Genomic DNA, 19560 nt, shown 5'->3' on the forward strand with positions numbered 1-19560 from the left:
AGCAACAGATAATTAAAGAAAAAGAATGCTGCTGAATTCATGGAGAGGAACACAAACACATACAAATGTAGATGATGATGATTAAGGCACTTGATTGCTAGTTTTCAGTATGAATTCAAAACACAAACTAAGGTCCCGAGAATGTTGTTGTGAAACTCTTTGCTGAAATCAACGCGAGGCGAGATCAAGTTATAAAGTTCAATTCGTTGGATGGAGCTAAAATGGCCACGAAGATTGATAGATTAATGCGGATTGTAACATAAAAAAAAATGAAGGTTGGAGTGCCAAACAGCAGCGATTAGATGAAGAGCGAGGAGAGGGGAAGCAGCTCAAACCAGTATGAAGCCAATATTTTGAACACTAATTTGGCAACGCCGAGCAAAGTAAGCAACTACTGAAGGTGCTGCGGATGATGGTTGCGCTGTTGCACTAAGGATTGTTGCTCCTGCTTGGGATGTGGAGAAGATGGGGGCGGCGGAGGAGGAGGCTGTTGCGGCTGCTTTCTCGCGGTTGCGTGCTTGTTGTTGTGCATCCACACCTTCAAGACTTGTCTCTTCACTCCAATCTCCGAGCAGAATTGCTGCACCATGGCGTCGTCTTGCCGCTGGATACGCCACCCGATTCGCTCCGCGAAAGCCAGCATCTTGTCCTTCTGCTCCGCCGTGAACTTGGTCCGGAACCGCTTCCTCGGCATAGCGACGGCGGCAAAGGTCGTGGGGGTCCCGGTGCGTATTTTTTCCTCGCTCGATGACTCGGTGGTGGTGCCTCCGCTCCCGCTAGGGTTGTTTCCGCCGCCGAAGTGGACGAAGCCAGGCATGCCGGCCGCTGGGGATGGGCTGGTGGAGAACCCGCTGAAATGGAACTTCTGGTGGTGCGAGGGCGGCGGCGGCGGCGGGAGCAAGAGGGGTAGCCGCGTCGCTCCGCCATGGTAGTACGAGCTCCCGCTGCCGTCCGGTTCCCGACGGTGGAAGCTACGGTGGCAGCCGCAGGCCGCGCACTTGAGCGCGTCCGCTGTCTCGGGCTCGCCATCAGGCATGAACTCGCCGCAGCCATCAAGAACGTGGCCCCCGAGCGCCGCCGCGTGGTTGCGGAGGCACTCCTTGTACCTCACCAAGACATCCGTTTCAACGGCTCCAGCGGAAGTCTTCGACTTGGAGTTGGTCGTCGTGGCTACACCAGAAACCCCCGGAGGAGGCGGCGAGTTGGAGATGGAAGATTGATCTGTGTTCTTCGCGACAGACTGTGAAGGGTGATCGATGACGGTGGGAGCCGTTTCAAGAGCAGATGGCGGCGGCGGCGGCGGCGGCGGAGCATGGATAAAGTTGTTCCCATTTCTCAACCCTACTCCTCCTCCGCCACCGCCTCCTGCTGCCCTGGGCGCAACAAGAGAAGAAGAGGAGGAAAGAGTCGGCTTAGAGAAGGCGGATCCTCCTCTGACCAAAGAAGGATTGTAAGCGGTAGAAGAAGAGGAAGCGATCCCAATCTCATTCGGATTGTGCCTAAACTCCATCAAAATCTCAACTTTCTACAAAACGACCCCCCGGCGAGCTTCGACCACCTCCCGCCTACAACACGCAGCCACCGCCCCCTCCCAACTCAGATCTCGATCGGCATGTAGGACTAAATCAACTCCGCGCCGGGGCAATCGAATCCAGCTCTTCCTGCACTGACTAAAAAGCAAGCAAAAAAATGCGAGATGAGAGGGACTAAACGAGCAAGTGCAACACTAAAAGCGGCAGCGACTGGAACCTCACGGCGCGTGAATAATTGCTGGCTCGACCAAAAGAAGAGCTAGAGCGAGCTACAGAGACCGCAGCAACAGCGAGGAGTGAGTAGTGGGCGTGGCGTGGGATACGGTGTGCATGGTGATGGTCTCCTAACTCCCCTTCTGTTCGCGAAAAGGGGAAAGGTGTGAAGAAAGCCCGTTGCTTATCCTTGGCTCATCCATTCAAAGAGACGATACGAGACGATACGAGACGATCAGGAAGGAGAAGAGAAGAGAAGAGAAGAGAAGAGAAGAGAATTGGGAACAACCGACAAGGTTACGCTTCGCCCCTCCCACGCCCTGCACCCTGGTCCAACCCCTCAATAATTAACGCTGCAAACTGGTGCTGCTGTCATTTATTATTCCTGCAGAGATTTGTATCAGTCATCACGCATCGCCTACGTGTGTGGTCTCTGCTGCTTTCACGTCCACCACAGCTGTAACCCTCTACCTCGACCCTCCTCACTTACTGCTGCTCTTCCTCTTCCTTTCTTTCATCTACTCCATTCCAGCAATTGAATCAACCAACCCTCACGAGGAAGATGTGTGTCTGTGTTTGTGTCTGGGAGCTGCGCCTGCGACGGACGGGGCCCTACGGACAACCCTTCGTTGTTGCGGTGTCAGACTCTTTACCCTTCTTTCAACCTCTCTTTGATTCAACTCTTTGAAATTTAGATTTCTGCTTCCTCTCCTCCTTGTCACATACGCAAGATTAAATCTTTAATTTCTTGTCACCGTCTCATCAACAGCGATCGCAGGGAGAGTGAAGCGATTGGCTGTCCTCTGCAAGCTAATTCATTTATTGATGCGGTAGTGGAAGGCTTTAATTTCCCGCTACTCCTGTTCGTGCTTCATCAACGAGTCACCCCTTTAATGCTTTCTCCAGTAAAACAGCTTGAATTTTGACTGGAATTTTTCCAGGCAACTCTTCCCGCGAGATACTTATTTGCTAGAGCGTTTTATACCTTGCGTGAACCAGCTTGCTCGTGCAAAAATATATATAAATAAAAGATAATCACTCTAATTAAAGCCACAAAGTTTATAGGTCTTTTCTATAAACATTGTGCCGTGCTCGACAATCTCTTCTTTAATTTGTTTGTTCTCGTAATTCAGGTCAAAATTTAAGCTATCCAACAAAAAACATTATTATCCTGGATGAGCCCTTCAAAGAAGCTTCCATCTATATCTCTTCTTCAAACTCGTAAATTGATGGCCATGTAATTTTAGAGAACGGAATAATTAAAATCATTTTAAAATGAAATAAATGTTTCATGAGCTTCCATTATAATAAGCACGAATAGTGTTCTTTTTCCAATGTCTTTTAATGGTTCAAATGATTTGATTTGAACTTCCATTATAATAGCTTAACGATGAATAATGCCCGATTGTCAACTTTGAATATATTTTATGTGTAGTTTCGGGTGTGAAGTCGCGAATTAGAAAGCATTGCCTACGACTTATTCATCTAATTTACAAATGCTTTCCTTAATTGCACCAAAAATTAAAGTTAATCAAATTAATAATACAACATCTTTGGAGTTAATCTTACAATTTGCACTTACTGTGATCTAAACACAACTTTAATTAGGATAGATACTTTTATGAGTCAACTAATATAAGTCAAAATGTGGTCAAAAGTTGAGACATTGAATGCGTCCCTCCGATCCATAGATAGTGGTGTACATGGGGACGCATGAGGCAGCATTTCTATTGTCTGAGTGGACTCATCAATGCTCTTCAATTTCTTCATTGGATCCTACAAATTTCCTTCAAAACTCTACAGTGAATGTACTTGAGATCGAGTGATAGTCTAACTTCCTGAGGACGGACTTTGGGTAGTTCCTTATTGAGTTAGTTTTTATCGGGTCGGTAGTTAATCAGATCAACAACGGACCAACCGACGTTGCTTCTCCTAAATCATATCGACAACGGACCTACCACGTGGCCAATGTTCCTTCTCCCAAATCATCTCAAGTAGTATAGATTAACCATCAGATAAATCAAGGAAGCACAGATGGAAAATGACGTAACAATCTAACACCACGAGTAGTTTGAGCATCAAACCTTTGTTGGATGAGTATTCCGTCTTATCGTTTACCATTGCATCGTGTCTCAAGGATGCCCGATACGTCCTAAACTCAAAATTTGAATCTTTTAATTTGCTCTAAGTGTATTATATGATCGATGATGATAATGATGATTGACTAGTTTATTCAAAAGTATCCTTTATAATTAAATATATTTTAAAAAAAGTTTAATATTTTTCAGTGTGTAATCATATTGGTGAAGTCCGAAGCCCTAAAGAGACAATTTCCCGCCGGAGAACGGGCGGGGACCGCCGAGACCCAAGTGGCGGTCACCATCAACCAATATCATAAAGAAAATTTCGGCTCGGGATTCGATCGCAATCTAATCCTTTCCATAACAAATCGATTAGATTCTAATTTAATCTAATCCCGCCATTTTGATTTAATTTAGTAGATTAACTAACACTTTGGTCGAGCGGGCAAACGCAATGTGGCACACGTGGGATTAATTACGCCTGCTCCACTGTTAGGTACTAACTCAATAGTTAATGATTGCAATTAACGTCGAGCAGAGGAGTTGCTCATAATTAAATAATTAATTAGAGCAGAGGAGTTGCTCTTAAAATATTAAAAAGTTGTTCTATCAAATTTTTTATAATATATATATTTTTAAAAAATTATCATCTGTCTAAAAAAATACAGATGGATCAGTTAACCAATTTAAATATATATAAAAAATACGTTTTTATATATAATCTTTGAAAATTACTACGTTATTTATTAGGAATATAAACAAAGTACAGAATTTCTTTTAAAGTGCATCGGATATCAGTAGAAAAAACAATGGAGCATCCTCTTAATTATTAAACCCCCAAAATAGAGACGCTAATTAAATTAGTCTTTAATTAAACAATTGTCGGGCAAAGTTAGTCGACCACGTCTCCAGCATTAAGGTGCTTGTCGCATGGCACACGTGGATCACCCCCAGCCGCTGGTGGGTTCTTTCCTTTCCTCAAACTTCGTACTATTAGATTAATTTTTTTTTTTTTTGTTTTTTCTTTTGTAACGAGATAAAACAGTTGAAAGTTTTTTGATTAGAAAAATAAGGTGAGGACATTTTACATTAATGACAGGATCATTATTTGATAATTATTCTTGTTAATCATCACGATCCTTATTAAATACCAGTTTGTGCAGGTTAAAAAGTGTTAATAAAGTCATCCTAACAGGGTCGAAGGCTGGATGACAAGACTTGAGAGTTGACATTTTGACTCGTACAATGAACACTTCGCCTTTGAACTTGGCAAGTCCTTTTCGCACCGCATTCTATGCGCTTACTTTTTTTTTAATTACACAAAGCCCATTACCCACCGCTAACAATCACTTCGTGGCAGGGCACTATTGGTAGTCACTCACCTTAATGATTTATAAGTGCAGTCTTACGGTAACCAAAGTGGTTAATGTTTTCACCGTTTGTTCATTATCAATACCAATTCCCTTAATCACTATATTAAAATATAATATTATAATAGTATTTAATCCGATCTACAAATTACAAAGACAACGTCCTAGTTAACTTAAGGATTAACGGGTAGAAAATTTAATTCATGAAATAATTTTCTCTCACTCCTGAATGCATGGAGACGATTAAACAAAATATTAGTGTCTAGAAAATAAGAGTGATCAAGATCCTCCAATATTTAAGTTAATTTTAATTTAGACGGATGGATAAAAAATAATAGAGAAGGTGCATGTAATAATAAATTGTTGATGTTCAGATAACATACCTTACTAATTAACGGATAGGACTCCCTTTTTATATACCACCTTTGATAACCTCTGCAATCATATGTTGGAAAAAATATATCAAAGGTCGTTAGGTAAAGAAGAGTATACAACTTAAATAATATGTAATAATTGTTCGAGAAATCTTTCATTAACTCATATGTATATTTTTTTTTGTCGTTTATAGTTCATGTCATTGTTGAGGCAATTGAAAGAATATGTTATCATTAGTGATCGGCTGATTGAGAACATAATAACCCCTTATAAGGTAAGAAAATATTCTTTAACAAGTTGTTAGGATTCCTTGAGATTATTATTTTCCAGATGCATCTCGGCCGAAAGTTGGTCAGATCGAGCGCCCCTTGAAATGAAGGATGAATGAAAACCTAAGTTTTATAAGACTGGCCAATATTCTGTACTGCTCTACTATACCTGTGTGGTCATGTTAGAGCTCTGAATGAGTTACTACTTGATTTTTGCTGTACTGCTCTACCATATCTGTGTAGTCATATTGGAGCTTTGAATGAGTTACTGCTTGGTTCTTATTATTATTCTATGTCATACCTACATGATTATATTAGAACTTTGTGCAAGATACCGTCCGATTTTTAAGGACACTCAAATATATAAAAAACAAGCTGTATTTATAGAAAGCAAGTTATATATTTTTAATTATAAAAACTGCATATATTTAGAATATGAATATTTTAATTTAGGTAATCTAGAATATGCTCTAATATTGTTTATTGTAAGACAAAAAAACCTTTTGCAAATGTATCTATTTTATGGGATGAATCTGAAATAGAATTAAAGTATTATTCTGTAGATATATAGAATCATATAAATGAGTTCCTTGAGTTAAAATTACCTTATGATTATTCTGTTTGATTTTGTCTGTCACATCATTCTCTGAGTCGGTTCGTTACATATTAATTTTAATATTTACATGAAATGGTGTTCTTCTTTAAAATTTAACATAATGATATATTTTTTTAATACAATATGAATCGAAGCCATTTAGTGCTGTGATAATCTCTATTCTCCGCGACTTCTTCTTATCTAATTCATCTTCCTCACGAACTCACCAGACAAATGAGTTCAAACCATATCTAAATCTACAGTGTTTTAATGTATTCAGTGGTCGTCTTATCGTACAGTACTTGGTGTATTATCATTACTGCAAGAAACAAAAACAATAGTTTAAGTACCATCCAAGTCGTTTTTGCACGTTGAGAACTCTTCTGCTCGATGATCTCTGCGAATCAGCAGTTGACAGAAGCACTAAATCAATCAGAATTGACAGTTTATCCAAAGACAGCAGTTCGCTGAATGACAACCAATTCACACCTCACAGATTCATCATGATCAATATCTCAACATCTCACTGAAAAAAACTTGCACAAACAATAATTAATGCAAACGTAAAGACAGGGAGACATGTAAAACTTGCACAACTCGCAGCCACGCACCTAAACCTTTTGTTTTCTTAAACAAAAAAACAAACATGAATTGAAGGAAACTGTTTTTGCTTCAGTAAGTGAGATTGGGTCTGTTTCGGATGGCCCCAAAGTCCTTTCCTTGTTGCTGATCTCACGGCATTAGCATTTTATCAGACCAATGTGATGTACTGCAAAGAGTGTACGCAACAATAACAAACTATATATTCAAATATTTGTGATTGGCTACGTGTACCTTTCAATCATCCAAATTCTCCCAATTCAGAGTTCCTAGCTGTATACTTTTTTTGCCGTTCTAACATTAATCAGACTTTTTCACTGATATAAGCCCAACAGTTTTCAAGTAAGTTCAGTGAACTAATATGAAAACCAGAATTCAATAACTGTTGTAAGTTATCTTTTGGAAAGGTCAACAAAGAATTTGTTTCTTCAAGAAGATGGTTACAGGATCACATAGATGATGGAAACAACTTAATGCTACGCAGAAAAAGTATATATATAAATGGGAGTCGCCATTCTTTTAGATCCATAGATGCTATAATTAATGTGGGGCACTATGTCATCTTCGTGGTATTCTTAATGATGAGAAGAACAGTCCTATGACTTTTTCTAAGCGTTTTGGATACCCGTACCGTCATGTCTGGGAAAGAAAGAAACATTACATAGATACAAGACTCGTCGGCTATATTTCATAAACTCTTGCAATAGAACTCTCTATTGATTTATTCCAGGGATCATAGATCGGTCAAACCAGGTCAAATAAATAAGTTTTTCTTGTATCATTTTGACGAACAACATAATTGCAATATTGACAATAATTTTCCAGAACAAAAAAAACTTAAAGCAGAGTACAAGCAGTATAGTACTATGCTGAAGTATCAATGAACTACCATGTCATCCTAAGCACAACTAATTAGCACATTTTGTATTGTTCACAATTCACAAATAGTCGAGTAAAACCACAGATCAGTGGGGATGGAGCATAATCTAGTTAACAAAGTATGCACAAAGTCAGCTGATTCTGAAATTAGTTGGTTAGAGCTGAGTTGTTTAGGCAAAACCATTAAGATGTATGCTCCAAATGCATCATTTTGTATAAACAAGATTTCAAGTTTTGTGCAGCTTCTTTCCCAAGTATGGTCGTTTTCATTTATCCACCTTCTTTCCCTTCCCTCATCCAAGTACATAAATCTTGTTGATTTTCTTACTTCCTCTTCTGTCTCTTTCTCTCCTCCTTCCCCTCCCTTTGTGTGAATATTGATTAGTCCATTGCTGTATGTTAGCTGAAGCGGTTTAAATAAAGTAAAGAAAAGAAAGTATGTCTGAAATCCTTTCATTGCTAACCAACAAAAATGACAATAAAAAGGTAAAAATATACCAATGAAGGATATTAAATTCCATGATTAATGGTAAATTAGTAAACTTAGTTAATTTTATATCATCGACTGTGGTGGCTGCAAAATGTCGTAATATTGCCGACGATTCCATCGGGCTTTTAATCAAACACTTGGAATTCTTGCGCATTTCTAGTTAATTGTATTGGGAAAGGCCGGGCCGATCTCGGGCCGAAGAAAACTGCCCGGGAGGTTCGATGTTGAATTGCCACGACAGGTACGGAGCCTCCGCGTTGTCAGCCACGTCATCGTACAAGGTCAGCGATGAGCTGCTCTTGATGGCGGACGAAGCGTAGCAGCTCCACGGTGGCGGGTGCTGCCGGTCGTGGTAACCAAACTCCCCGGTCACCGGCGACGACGAATGTGGCGCCGTGGACCCCGCCGCACGGCGCTCTTCCTTCTTGAAGCGAATGCCGCAGGCGTTGCACAATGACTGCGCCGAATCAAACCAATGAGACAAATGTTAGTTTTTTGATAAATAAGATGCATTGACAAAATGCAAGCTTGCGTTGTGACTGATTACTTTTGGTCCACGCGGTCCATTTCTCCACAGCGGCGTGGAGGTGGTGTCGCAGTTGGCGCACCGCCGGGCGAAGAGCTGCGGGTCGCCGCCCAAAGCCGACGGCAACCCTCCACCGTTCGGCGACGCATTCGAGCCCATGGAGGAGTTCTTGGACCGAGACCGGATATCCCACACGCACGACGATGGCCGTTGGATCTTGGCGGAGGATTCCGAGGTCCCGTGCTCTGTTTGACGCGTGGAAGGGGTGCCCAACGAAAGGGTACAGTCCACCGACGAAGGCGAAGAGCAGCCGGAATACTCGTCCGAGTCACAGCCTTCTTGCATGAACTGCCGCGTCATAGTGACCGGGTAAAGAAAAGAGGAGGCGGCACCGCCACCGCCACCACCGTAGACGAACCCGCAAGAGCAGGGGTACACGCTGCTCTGATGTTCGCACTGGTGCAGCATAGCTCGGGGAATGAAGAAAGAAAGAGCTAATAAATCGGAAACAGAGGGACGCAGCAGGATGTGGGAGCTCTTTTAAAAACGGAACAGAGCACGCAGTTCTACGCCTGCGAGGAAGACTAGCATCGGGATGAAAAAAGTGAAGAAAATAACTTAATTAATGGTGCTTGTTTTTAATAGGGAAAACACACTGTATAGAATGCAGCCTATGATCATGCTTTGGGCATAAATTATATAAGTATCAATGTCGGTAAGAGATGAGCGATCCTCCTCCGGGAGTGTGAGCGCTTCAATTTGCGTCGCCTCCTCCTCGTCACTCGCAGTGAGCGGGTGGGTGGCTGCCTCGGGGCTTGAGAGCGGGCAAGAGATCAGAGAGAAGGAACTTGGCGTTGTGCGTCGTTGCCGCTTGCTCTGCTTCTTCTGATGCGAACACTGCCAGAACAACGACGTATGCGCAGGGTTGGCTGTACGCCAGAACAAGGCGATGTGTGATGACACGGCGGTGGTGTCACAGTCTTAAGAGGCGGAGGCGGAGGCGCAGCAAACCATGGGCATGCCGGTCAGAGGCGACAGATCGCGTTGGTCATCGGGCGGTCAAAAGAGGCGTAGGCCACGTGACTCTCAGAACAGTCTTCCACGCATGGAATGCAACGGAATGTAATCTAGCACTAGGCACGTGATCGTCCCTGCCCCTCACGTGACGCTCTACGTCGGAAATATGCACAGAAAATAAAGAAAATGGAAAAGCAAAGAGGCGAAAATACAAAGACGAGAATAAATTCAAATCTTTGCTGCGTCTTTTGACATGCTGCCAAGCATTCTTAAGTTCCATTCGCTGTGAGTCTCTACGTGGAGCCATGGAGGCATCTTTTGGAAAGCGGAGAAGGTCAGGGGAGAAACGATCGCTCGCTGCGGCATCATGCTGCAAAAGGTTGGAACCGTCAACCTAGCGGTCCTCTCAACTCGGCCCCACAAGTATGAGAGGGAGTAAATCACGATGAATACGGGCCCGGTTATGACATGATGGTCTCAGGTGTTTAGCACGGACAGATATTGATATTATCGTATTTACTGTCGCAGACCCTCGACCTCTCGACTCATGCTGCAAGAATCCATGCCATCATGCCATCATCCTAGGCGGAGCCTACCGAATCCAATCGTCGTGAACTACTACGAGCGTTGCGGCGGACCCGAGAAAGCTAAGGGAGCTTGGGAGCGAGCAAAAGAGAGCGACCGAAGTCGCCGATTCGAGCATCATCATCCCCGTCGCGCTGTCGCGCCTCGAGGACGGAGTTCCCTCGCTTTCTTGACCACAAGCTACTATGGACGACTGTACACGCGGCGGTCGCAGGCGCGCCAGGTGTGTGACGTCGTCGCGAGATGGTATTGGCTGTGATGTGATAAGACGGTTTCGGATGGATGGGCGCCAACTGGCGCCGTTGCTTTTTCAAGGAATAGGAGTTACGTTGCAGTTGATCTTCCTGGCGAGATGTGACTGGTCGTGTGTGGTGGATGGTGGTCCCGGGCATGGTGGTGGCCGCGAAGACCGTCGCCGTCTTTTAACGCCGGCGACGCGGGGATCTTGGAGGTCGCTTCCGCCGGAGGCAAGTTAGGAGGCGGTGGGTCCCACGTGGTTAAATCGTTTTACACCCCCGAATTGTCTCCTGCCATTTTCTTTTGTTTTTCTCACTGGTTTTCTCTCCCGATCAATCTGTCTAACACCAAATTTAGTCCTACGTCGATCTCAAGCTCGGTCCGGCAGAGCCCAGCCCAGTCCAAATTTAACAATTTCTCTTCTCGGTGTGATTGCGCGCACTGTAGGCATTGGTTGCCTTATCCAATATCCTGATTCCGTTGGTCGTCGTCAGGTCCATTTATCCTCAATGCATTCGAGACTTAACTTCCTTCGGCGGTTCCCATCTCGGAAAGGGAGCTCGGTGCCGCAGAGAGAACGATCGCTACGATGGTTGACATATCGGGAAGGCAGCTCGGCGCAGCAGAGAGAAGGATCGCTAACATCGCCAATCACCTATCACCTCCGCCTTCCACTTCACCCCTGCCTTCGATTGTCCGGCAAGCGACCGCTTCAACGGGCGACAGTTACCATAGGGTCCATGGTCAGGTGCCGACGCGAGAAACGACGTGGAGACCGGCCTGCGACGAGTCCGGAAAGGAGTACATCGACATTCTGTATGAAAAAGCGGTGGGCGAAGGGATTGCGAAGGTAACATCTTTACCAAGTTCATTTCTGAATTTTGATGTTCCTGAGTTCCTAGATATCTTTTCTATTGGGGAAAGTACTCGGGAACGTTTTCTTTCCAAAAGACTCAAATAGGTCTAGTTTGTTGAACAAGAGATAATGCAATTTCTTACTGAAAATTTCTCCTTACGGGAAGATAGTCATGATTTTCCATTTAAATAGAATTATATAGATCATGTATACAGTGAAGAATTCTTTTCATCTGTAAAATGATTTATATTCTTCTGTAGTTTCTTGTTTGCTTTGAACCAGTATGTTCAGAATGAGTATATATATTGGCTTCAACATTGTAACTCATTTTAAGCGTTCCTCTACAGATCACAATCAATCGTCCAGAAAGAAGGAATGCTTTTAGGCCAAATACTATCAAAGAACTTATTCGGGCGTTTAATGATGCGAGGGATGACAGCTCTATTGGTGTCATCATTCTTACTGGAAAGGTACGCTGTAGATGTGAAATGAAAGCCATTTAAGTCGATTATTTGCTTCCATAATACGACTTGGTTATTGAAATGAAATTTACCATTTATGATGTATCATTGACCCAAATAGAGAAAGATAAGGGGAGAAAGAAAACCCAAAAAAATTACTCTCTATTGTGGATTGTGAAGAGACATATCTTAAAATTAATTTACTCTTTCTTGCATTTTGTTTTACTTCTTGTATTTTGCTTTGAATAGGGAACCAAAGCTTTCTGTAGTGGTGGTGACCAGGCACTAAGAGGTCCTGATGGTTATGCTGATTTTGAAAATTTTGGCCGTCTTAATGTGTTGGACCTCCAGGTGAATGTTTTTTCTTTATCTGTTGGATGAGTTGTACACCTTAATGCTAACAAATGTTTAGATGCCACGGCTCTTCCATACATGTATATAATGCGCCTGTAAATTTTTGGATATAAGTTAGAACTGTAGGTATAAGAGAACCCTTAAGCATGTTGATATTATTTGGAAACTAATGCTTCATGAAAACTAAGTATGTGCCTATACCATGTTTGTTCTTAAATGTGAATCTTGTAAGCCTAACTTTTCTCTTGTTTCTTTGTTTTGTAAGTTTATAGTTGGTTCTGCTCTGTTCATTTATGGTAAATCCTAGAGTGTAATTTATCCTTGTTCAGATACGGGCTCGAATGTACAACATGCTTGAGAAAAGAGTAGTTGCTACTTGGCTTCTTTGAAATCTAAGTACGTAGTTTCTAGTGTCTTACTGATAAGAAAAATAGATGAGTCAAGGACACAAGGAGGATAAAAATAAGTTTTTCACATACTTTCATTGATCATTACATATCCTATTTATAGGCTAATACATCACATATTAAAAAACCCACTAACTCCACTAATACCACAACATTAACCACTATCCTCCACCACTAACTCAACTTGCCAACTCATTGACCCACTAACACTACATTACAACCATTACCCTATTATTTCTCTCCACTAACTCAATTAAAACATGCTATCTAACACACTAATTTATCAACAATCCCTCCGTTAAATTGATATTCCAAATATAATAATCAGTTTAAAAAGAGTCAAACTTTTAAACTCCATGTAGAAACACCAAGTAGCTTTCTAAGATTTTGAAATGTAGCAATTTTGAGAGGCTTGGTTAGTATATCAGCAATTTGATCTTCGCTTCTGCAATAAACAAGATTAATGACTTCATCATTTGTGAGATTTCTCAAAAAATGATACCTCACATCTATGTGTTTACTTCGACCATGTATCACTGGATTTTTAGAAAATTTTATTGTTGAATTGTTGTCACAATAAATCCGAATAGGTCCATCCTCTTTGAAATATAATTCTATAAGAATCTTCTTTAGCCAAATAGCTTGACAAACACAAGATGTTGCAGCAACAAACTCAGCTTCCGTGGATGATAATGTAACGATTGATTGTTTTTTCGAAGATCATGAAATAGCTCCTGTACCCAACATGAAAATATACCTAGATGTACTTTTTCGATAATCTAAATCTCCTGCATAATCACTATCTGTAAAACCAAATAGATCTGACTTTTCTCCCTTTTTATAAAACAATCCAAACTCTTTAGTACCTTGCAAGTACCGAAAAATTCTCTTTGCAGCTAAGAGATGCATTTCTGTAGCACAATCCATGTATCTACTAATCATACTTACAGCATGCATAATATCAGGTCTCGTCGTTGTCAAATACATTTAACTCCCCACTATCTGTATATAAAGTGTGGTATCAACCTTCTTTCCTCCAATAACTTTATGTAACTTCACTCCAAATTCAGAAGGAGTATTTATAGGATTGCAATCTTTCATTTGAAACCTGTCTAGAATTTCTTGCACATATCTTTTTTGAGAGATAAAAATTCCAACAGAAGCTTGCACCACTTCAATACCAAGGAAATAATGCATCATACCAAGACCAGACATTTCAAATTCTTTCATCATAGATTTTTTAAAATTTCCAAATATAGATATGTAGATTAAGTCACCTGCATATAAACAAACTATCAATATTTTTCCTCCATCATCAATCTTAATAAAAAGAGTGTTCATAAGAGCATTTTTGAAAGCCTTCCTCCAAAAAATAAGTTTCTATATGATTATACCAAACTCGTGGGGCTTGTTTTAATTCATATAGAGCTTTCTTTAATCTATAAACTATATGCTCATTACCAAATTTCACATTAATTGATTTTCTGCTCATGTACTAATAATGAACTTTGTAATTCATCAATTGAAAGTAGACTTACATCATTTGCTTCTTCAATAACACAGACAACAAAATTAAATTTTGGTGTAATAGATCAAAGATTTTTTTCGACAATGAGAACATCCTCTGTCTTGTCGCCAAGGATCCGCATTTTATTGACGATTGTCATCGTTCTTGAAAAATAATCTGAAACTGATTCTCTTTATTTCATTCGGAGCATTTCGAACTTCGAACGAAGTGCTTGAAGCTGCTGCCTCTTAGCTCTTGATATTGTCCATTTTGGGCATAAGTCCTTATGGTTTTGCTCTTGGGCTCTACCCAAAAGGTCTCATGCCAATGGAGATATCTTTTTCTTATAAATCTATGATTTTTTTCATGTGTTTTCAATGTGGGACTATGTTTGCAACTTTGCAACTCCAACAATCCCTCCCTCAAACAAAGGACCACAGACTTCCCACGTCCGATCCTCGACCCACCAGGTATTCCTGCCTCTCGGTCCACCCAACCTACTAGGACTTCCTTGCCTAGCCGCAACTAGGACTTCCTGCCTGGTGTTTAGTCCTCTTAATCCGAACATTGGAGCCCCCACTTCCTTTGTTCGAGGTCAATATTGTACCCACATGGCTCAATCAGACTATAGCTCTTGTGCATAGTCGGCAGTTAAACCTTCTGCCAGTCCGGGCTCTGATACCAATTGTTGGATCGAAAAGAATTTAGATATCTCTACAAAGGTATGATATTGTCCACTTTAGGCCTAAGCACTCATGGTTTTGCTCTTGGGCTCTACCTAAAAGGCCTCATGCCAATGGAGATATCTTTTTCTTATAAACCTATGATCTTTTCCATGTGTTTTCAATCTGGGAATATGTTTGCAACTTTGCAACCCCAATAAGTACTTTTTCATAGAATCCCAGATATCTTTGGCAGTATCCTTGTAGAGAATGATTTCCAAGATTGAGCGATCAATCGCTTGGAAGAGATAATTCTTTGCTTTAACACCTTTCAATTGTGCATCTGTTAGTGCAACACCTTCTATCGGTTCTGCTACTCCAGAAATCACGACCGTCTAATATTCTTTGGATCTTAAAAAATTCTCCATGAGCATGCTCCAATGGTCATAGTGACCATCAAATCGAGGAATGGTAGGTTGTACAAAACTTTCAGAAGACATAACTCTCTTCGAAACTTCGCTCTGATACCACTGATAAGAAAAATAGACGAGTCAAGGACACAAGGAGAATAAAAATAAGTTTTTCATACATTTTCATTGATCATTACATATCCTATTTATAGGCTAATACATCACATATTAGAAAATCCACTAACTCCACTAATACCACAACATTAACCACTATCCTCCACCACTAATTCAACTTGCCAACTCACCCACTAACACCACATTACAACCATTATACTTTTATTTCTCTCCACTAACTCAATTCAAACATGCCCACTGACACACTAATTTTATCAACACTTACAAGATTGATGTTACTGAGTTTCTTAGTTTGATACATGTTCCTACTTTATGAATCTTATAATTCTCATTGAGACTTGTTTATATTGCAGTGTTACATGAAAGATTTGCTGAAAATATTGGTTATTCAGTATTCTTTGTTAAGAGTAGTGCTAGCTCATTCACAACTTTTTTCAGGTTCAAATACGTCGGCTTCCCAAACCAGTAATAGCAATGGTACACTACTTTTATGCCACTCTCCCTAAGCTTTGTTCTTCCACCTCTATATGTAGTTGTATGCTATGATTTGAAATCAGGTAGCAGGTTATGCTGTTGGTGGTGGTCACATATTACACATGGTTTGTGACTTAACTATTGCTGCTGATAATGCAATTTTTGGTCAAACTGGGCCAAAGGTACTAATTTTCTTCTTTGTTCTTGAAGACTTCTTCATATCATTTTATCAGTTCTTGTGCAGAAGAATGCTTCTTATATCAATTGTTTCTAGTACCATACAGTTCAAAATATTGAATTTTTCATACTTTCTTTTATATCGATCGATGCATATACGTTACAGGTTGGTAGCTTTGATGCTGGTTATGGATCCTCCATCATGTCCCGTTTGGTGAGTTTTACTTTGACACTAACGATGTTCTAGAAATGAGGTTATGTTTACTAAAGATAAAAACATGGCCATTTAATTTGGTGAATGCATCATCTTTATTCTCTTCAATTAACCTTCTTAGTTTTATAAACTGATCTCGTGTACTTGCTATATTACATTTAGATTGGGCCAAAGAAAGCACGTGAGATGTGGTTTTTGTGCCGTTTCTACGATGCTTATGAAGCAGAAAAAATGGGACTCGTGAACGTAGTAGTACCTGTAAGTCTGTTAAAATAAGTCAGTTCTCTCTTTAAACAAGTCTTAAACAGATTAAGAACAAGTCTTTGTTCTTATCAGTTATGTTTTCATGAAAACTACAACTATTTTCTTTCTTTAAAGCTGGAGAAATTGGAACTCGAGACACTGAAATGGTGCCGTGAGATTTTACGCAACAGTCCAACGGCAATCCGTATCTTGAAATCTGCTCTTAATGCTGTAGATGATGGCCATGCTGGTCTGCAGGTATCCAATTCTTGATGCATTTCACAATAGAACAATGTCTATTAATTTCATTTGAAAACAAGAACAATGAGAAACAATAATACACGAAACATCATCTGCTTCCCCTTATCATCGTTGTTTTCTTCTTCTTAGGAGCTGGGAGGAAATGCAACGTTAGTCTTCTATGGTACTGAAGAGGCTAATGAAGGGAAGAGAGCATATATGGATCGCCGGCAACCAGATTTCTCTAAATTTCCACGAAGACCTTGATCTCACTTTCTTCGATCATATCATCTACTTTTTAAGCTTCATTTCGGACCTTTGCTTGTTCATCAATTAGCACCTTTCTTGATATCGCATGCTATACAAAAGACTGATGATCTGAAAATGGCGATCGAGTTCGACAAATAGCTAAGGATTCAACTTTGGCCCGTCTCCAATTCATTATCTTCTTGGATTGTATATTCATCCACAATCATTAGGACGTGCAGGGTCAACGCAATAGTTGACATTATACTCTTTAATTGATATACCTGTAAGTTCATATGTATTAATTATTTCGGTGCAGAATTTATTTTATTGCTATCTTCTCCCGTAGTTGGGTCCAGCTTTGCCTTGTTCTAATATATACAAAGGTTCTTGTGATAACAGAGACCAAAGAAACAGCTTCTTCTTCTTCTTCTTCTTCTTCTTCTTCTTCTAGGTGTTAGCTGCAGTGACCATGTTTCAATCTTCACCAGAACTTAAATTTTCCTCCAGGTCAGTGTGGAAGCCACTTCAACTCTTTTAAGTCGATATACAAAACTCTGTTCATCTTTTTCATTTAGTCACTTAGCCGATTTCAATTATTAGAACCATATAAAACATTGGATACATTCAACTACGGGACTGCAGCTCTTCTCCCCACAGTGCCAAATTTGGAGATCCAGCTCCCAAATTACACAAACATCTCAACATCCCAATAAATTTGGCCTTGTTAAAAGAAACTGCAATCCTATACTTTGTACTACTCAGCACAGGCAAACAATGATGACTGCTCAAAAAGGCTATGAATTGATCAAAATCTTAATTTTGGAAAAATTATATTTCCTGTGGCAAAGTTAATATATAATTCAATAAGTGCATTCATATTTTAGTTAAGGCATTGGTTCCAATTAAGTATATTTTTACTATATATGGATTTTAAACAAAGATGAAAGACTCTCTTAAGTTTTTTTTTTCTTTAGATATCGCGATGATCGGATATTCATGGCAAACGGCAATCTGTATGTTTTGTTTCGATTAATTGGGCAGGCCCCCGGACGGGCTGATGGTCAGATCCAGTCCCGACGCCGGCACCGAAGCGCCGGCGAGGTACCGCCTCCCGATGGCAGACGTCGTCCATGGGGGGAATGACCACGTGGAGTGCCCCGGCGAGTCTTGCTGCTCGTGCACGGCGTTGGCGATCGGCGACTGCGTCGCGCTGGGCTGCTGCCCCTTTGCGGTGGTGAACGTGCTGGCGCTGACCCTGGTGAAGTTGCCGTGGGTGGCCTCGAGAAGGTGCTTGGCGTCTCTGCGCCGGAGAAGGGCGTCGATGCGGAGGAGGAGAGTGGCGGACGTCGGGGGCGCAGAGGAGAAGATGAGGGAGGCGGCGATGGTTAGGGCGGCTGGGAGGAGCTCCGGCGAGTGGAGAGAGGACGAAGGTGGGACGCCGCCTGGATTAATGGAAACAGAGGACGGGGTCTGGCTGGAGCTCTACCAGGTGGGGAACTGGGGGTTCGGCCGAGTTTCCTTCTCCGGCATTCAAAGGGAGTGGTGCTTGCGGCCGCGCAGCGGCGGCGGTGGAGGAAGTGCACCGGCGGCCACTTTTGGAACCGTCGAAGAGTTTAATTAATCGCTACGTATTCTGCGAAATCGCATCGGTATCACGGTATGTCAGAGAGAGAGAGAGAGATTTGTTCGGTTGTGTTCTTGCGCATTTTAATAAAAAAAAAACCTTTAACCCCTCTTTTTTCTATCCATTAACATTTTATCTCTTATATTTTAAAAAATAACATTTAATTTTTTTTACCAAAATTAAATATAATTTTTTTATAATATTAAGGGAAAAAATATATTGACTTGATATGAAAAATAATTACATATATTTTGAGGGTTAACTCTTTGATTATTGATTAATTGGATGATGTAAGAAAAAAAATTATATCTTTATCTATTTTTATGAAATCTTATATAATTATGGACAGAGATGAACTTAAAATTTTAAATTTAGATGAAATGAAGAAAATAATTATTATACATTAAGTGACAAAAATATACATTTTAAACTACTTTATTTTATTTTATTTATATAATTAAGTATTAATCTTTATATATTATTAAAAATTACATATAATTATTATATTAATTTTAATTAGTAAATCAATAATCATGCATATGATGAAAATATCAATTAGGATCTTAAATTATCTAGAATTAGTTCAAATATTAACAAAAGAAATAGAAATGACATAAATTATCAATAAATTCAATATAATTTTTCACTCTTAAAATTATAAAAAAAATCAAAAAATAATAGTATAATCTTTTATAATTTGTTTACATTTAACTATCAAAGAGGGTTAAATATATTTTAAAAAATATAAGAAAGTAAAATACTCTGGATAGAAAATAGA

General features: G+C 40.4%; 4 protein-coding genes across 8 annotated transcripts; 2 read left to right on the plus strand and 2 right to left on the minus strand.

The window, feature by feature from the left end:
• Positions 1–211: 211 nt before the first annotated feature.
• LOC122029663 (zinc-finger homeodomain protein 6-like) lies at positions 212–2639 on the minus strand. Of its 3 annotated transcripts, none has more exons than XM_042588748.1 (2): positions 1755–2639; positions 212–1670 (listed from the first exon to the last, which is right to left on the minus strand). In XM_042588748.1, the coding sequence occupies exon 2, from the start codon at positions 1508–1510 to the stop codon at positions 392–394; it is 1119 nt and encodes a 372-aa protein (XP_042444682.1). In that variant the 5' UTR covers positions 1511–1670; positions 1755–2639; the 3' UTR covers positions 212–391. The 3 variants fall into 3 exon arrangements, with proteins under 3 accessions (XP_042444682.1, XP_042444683.1, XP_042444681.1); XM_042588749.1 differs by having other exon boundaries at positions 212–1666; positions 1750–2639; XM_042588747.1 differs by having other exon boundaries at positions 1750–2639.
• A 5712-nt stretch (positions 2640–8351) lies between these two features.
• On the minus strand, positions 8352–9979 carry LOC122030080 (GATA transcription factor 19-like). The gene is made up of 2 exons (XM_042589229.1): positions 8952–9979; positions 8352–8861 (listed from the first exon to the last, which is right to left on the minus strand). The coding sequence occupies exons 1-2, from the start codon at positions 9396–9398 to the stop codon at positions 8565–8567; spliced, it is 744 nt and encodes a 247-aa protein (XP_042445163.1). The 5' UTR covers positions 9399–9979; the 3' UTR covers positions 8352–8564.
• A 1271-nt stretch (positions 9980–11250) lies between these two features.
• LOC122029932 (1,4-dihydroxy-2-naphthoyl-CoA synthase, peroxisomal-like) lies at positions 11251–17485 on the plus strand. The gene is made up of 9 exons (XM_042589073.1): positions 11251–11619; positions 11973–12095; positions 12336–12437; positions 16000–16038; positions 16119–16217; positions 16379–16426; positions 16589–16684; positions 16805–16927; positions 17060–17485. The coding sequence occupies exons 1-9, from the start codon at positions 11359–11361 to the stop codon at positions 17174–17176; spliced, it is 1008 nt and encodes a 335-aa protein (XP_042445007.1). The 5' UTR covers positions 11251–11358; the 3' UTR covers positions 17177–17485.
• LOC122029933 lies at positions 17305–18896 on the plus strand. 3 transcript variants are annotated; one of them, XM_042589074.1, is made up of 3 exons: positions 17305–17441; positions 17558–17665; positions 18200–18896. In XM_042589074.1, the coding sequence occupies exons 2-3, from the start codon at positions 17628–17630 to the stop codon at positions 18777–18779; spliced, it is 618 nt and encodes a 205-aa protein (XP_042445008.1). In that variant the 5' UTR covers positions 17305–17441; positions 17558–17627; the 3' UTR covers positions 18780–18896. The 3 variants fall into 3 exon arrangements, with proteins under 3 accessions (XP_042445008.1, XP_042445010.1, XP_042445009.1); XM_042589076.1 differs by lacking the exon at positions 17305–17441 and having other exon boundaries at positions 18133–18896; XM_042589075.1 differs by lacking the exon at positions 17305–17441 and having other exon boundaries at positions 17627–17665; positions 17759–18896.
• Positions 18897–19560: the final 664 nt, after the last annotated feature.

Source organism: Zingiber officinale, chromosome 10B, assembly GCF_018446385.1.
Source record: "Zingiber officinale cultivar Zhangliang chromosome 10B, Zo_v1.1, whole genome shotgun sequence".
Classification (NCBI taxonomy): Eukaryota; Viridiplantae; Streptophyta; class Magnoliopsida; order Zingiberales; family Zingiberaceae; genus Zingiber; species Zingiber officinale.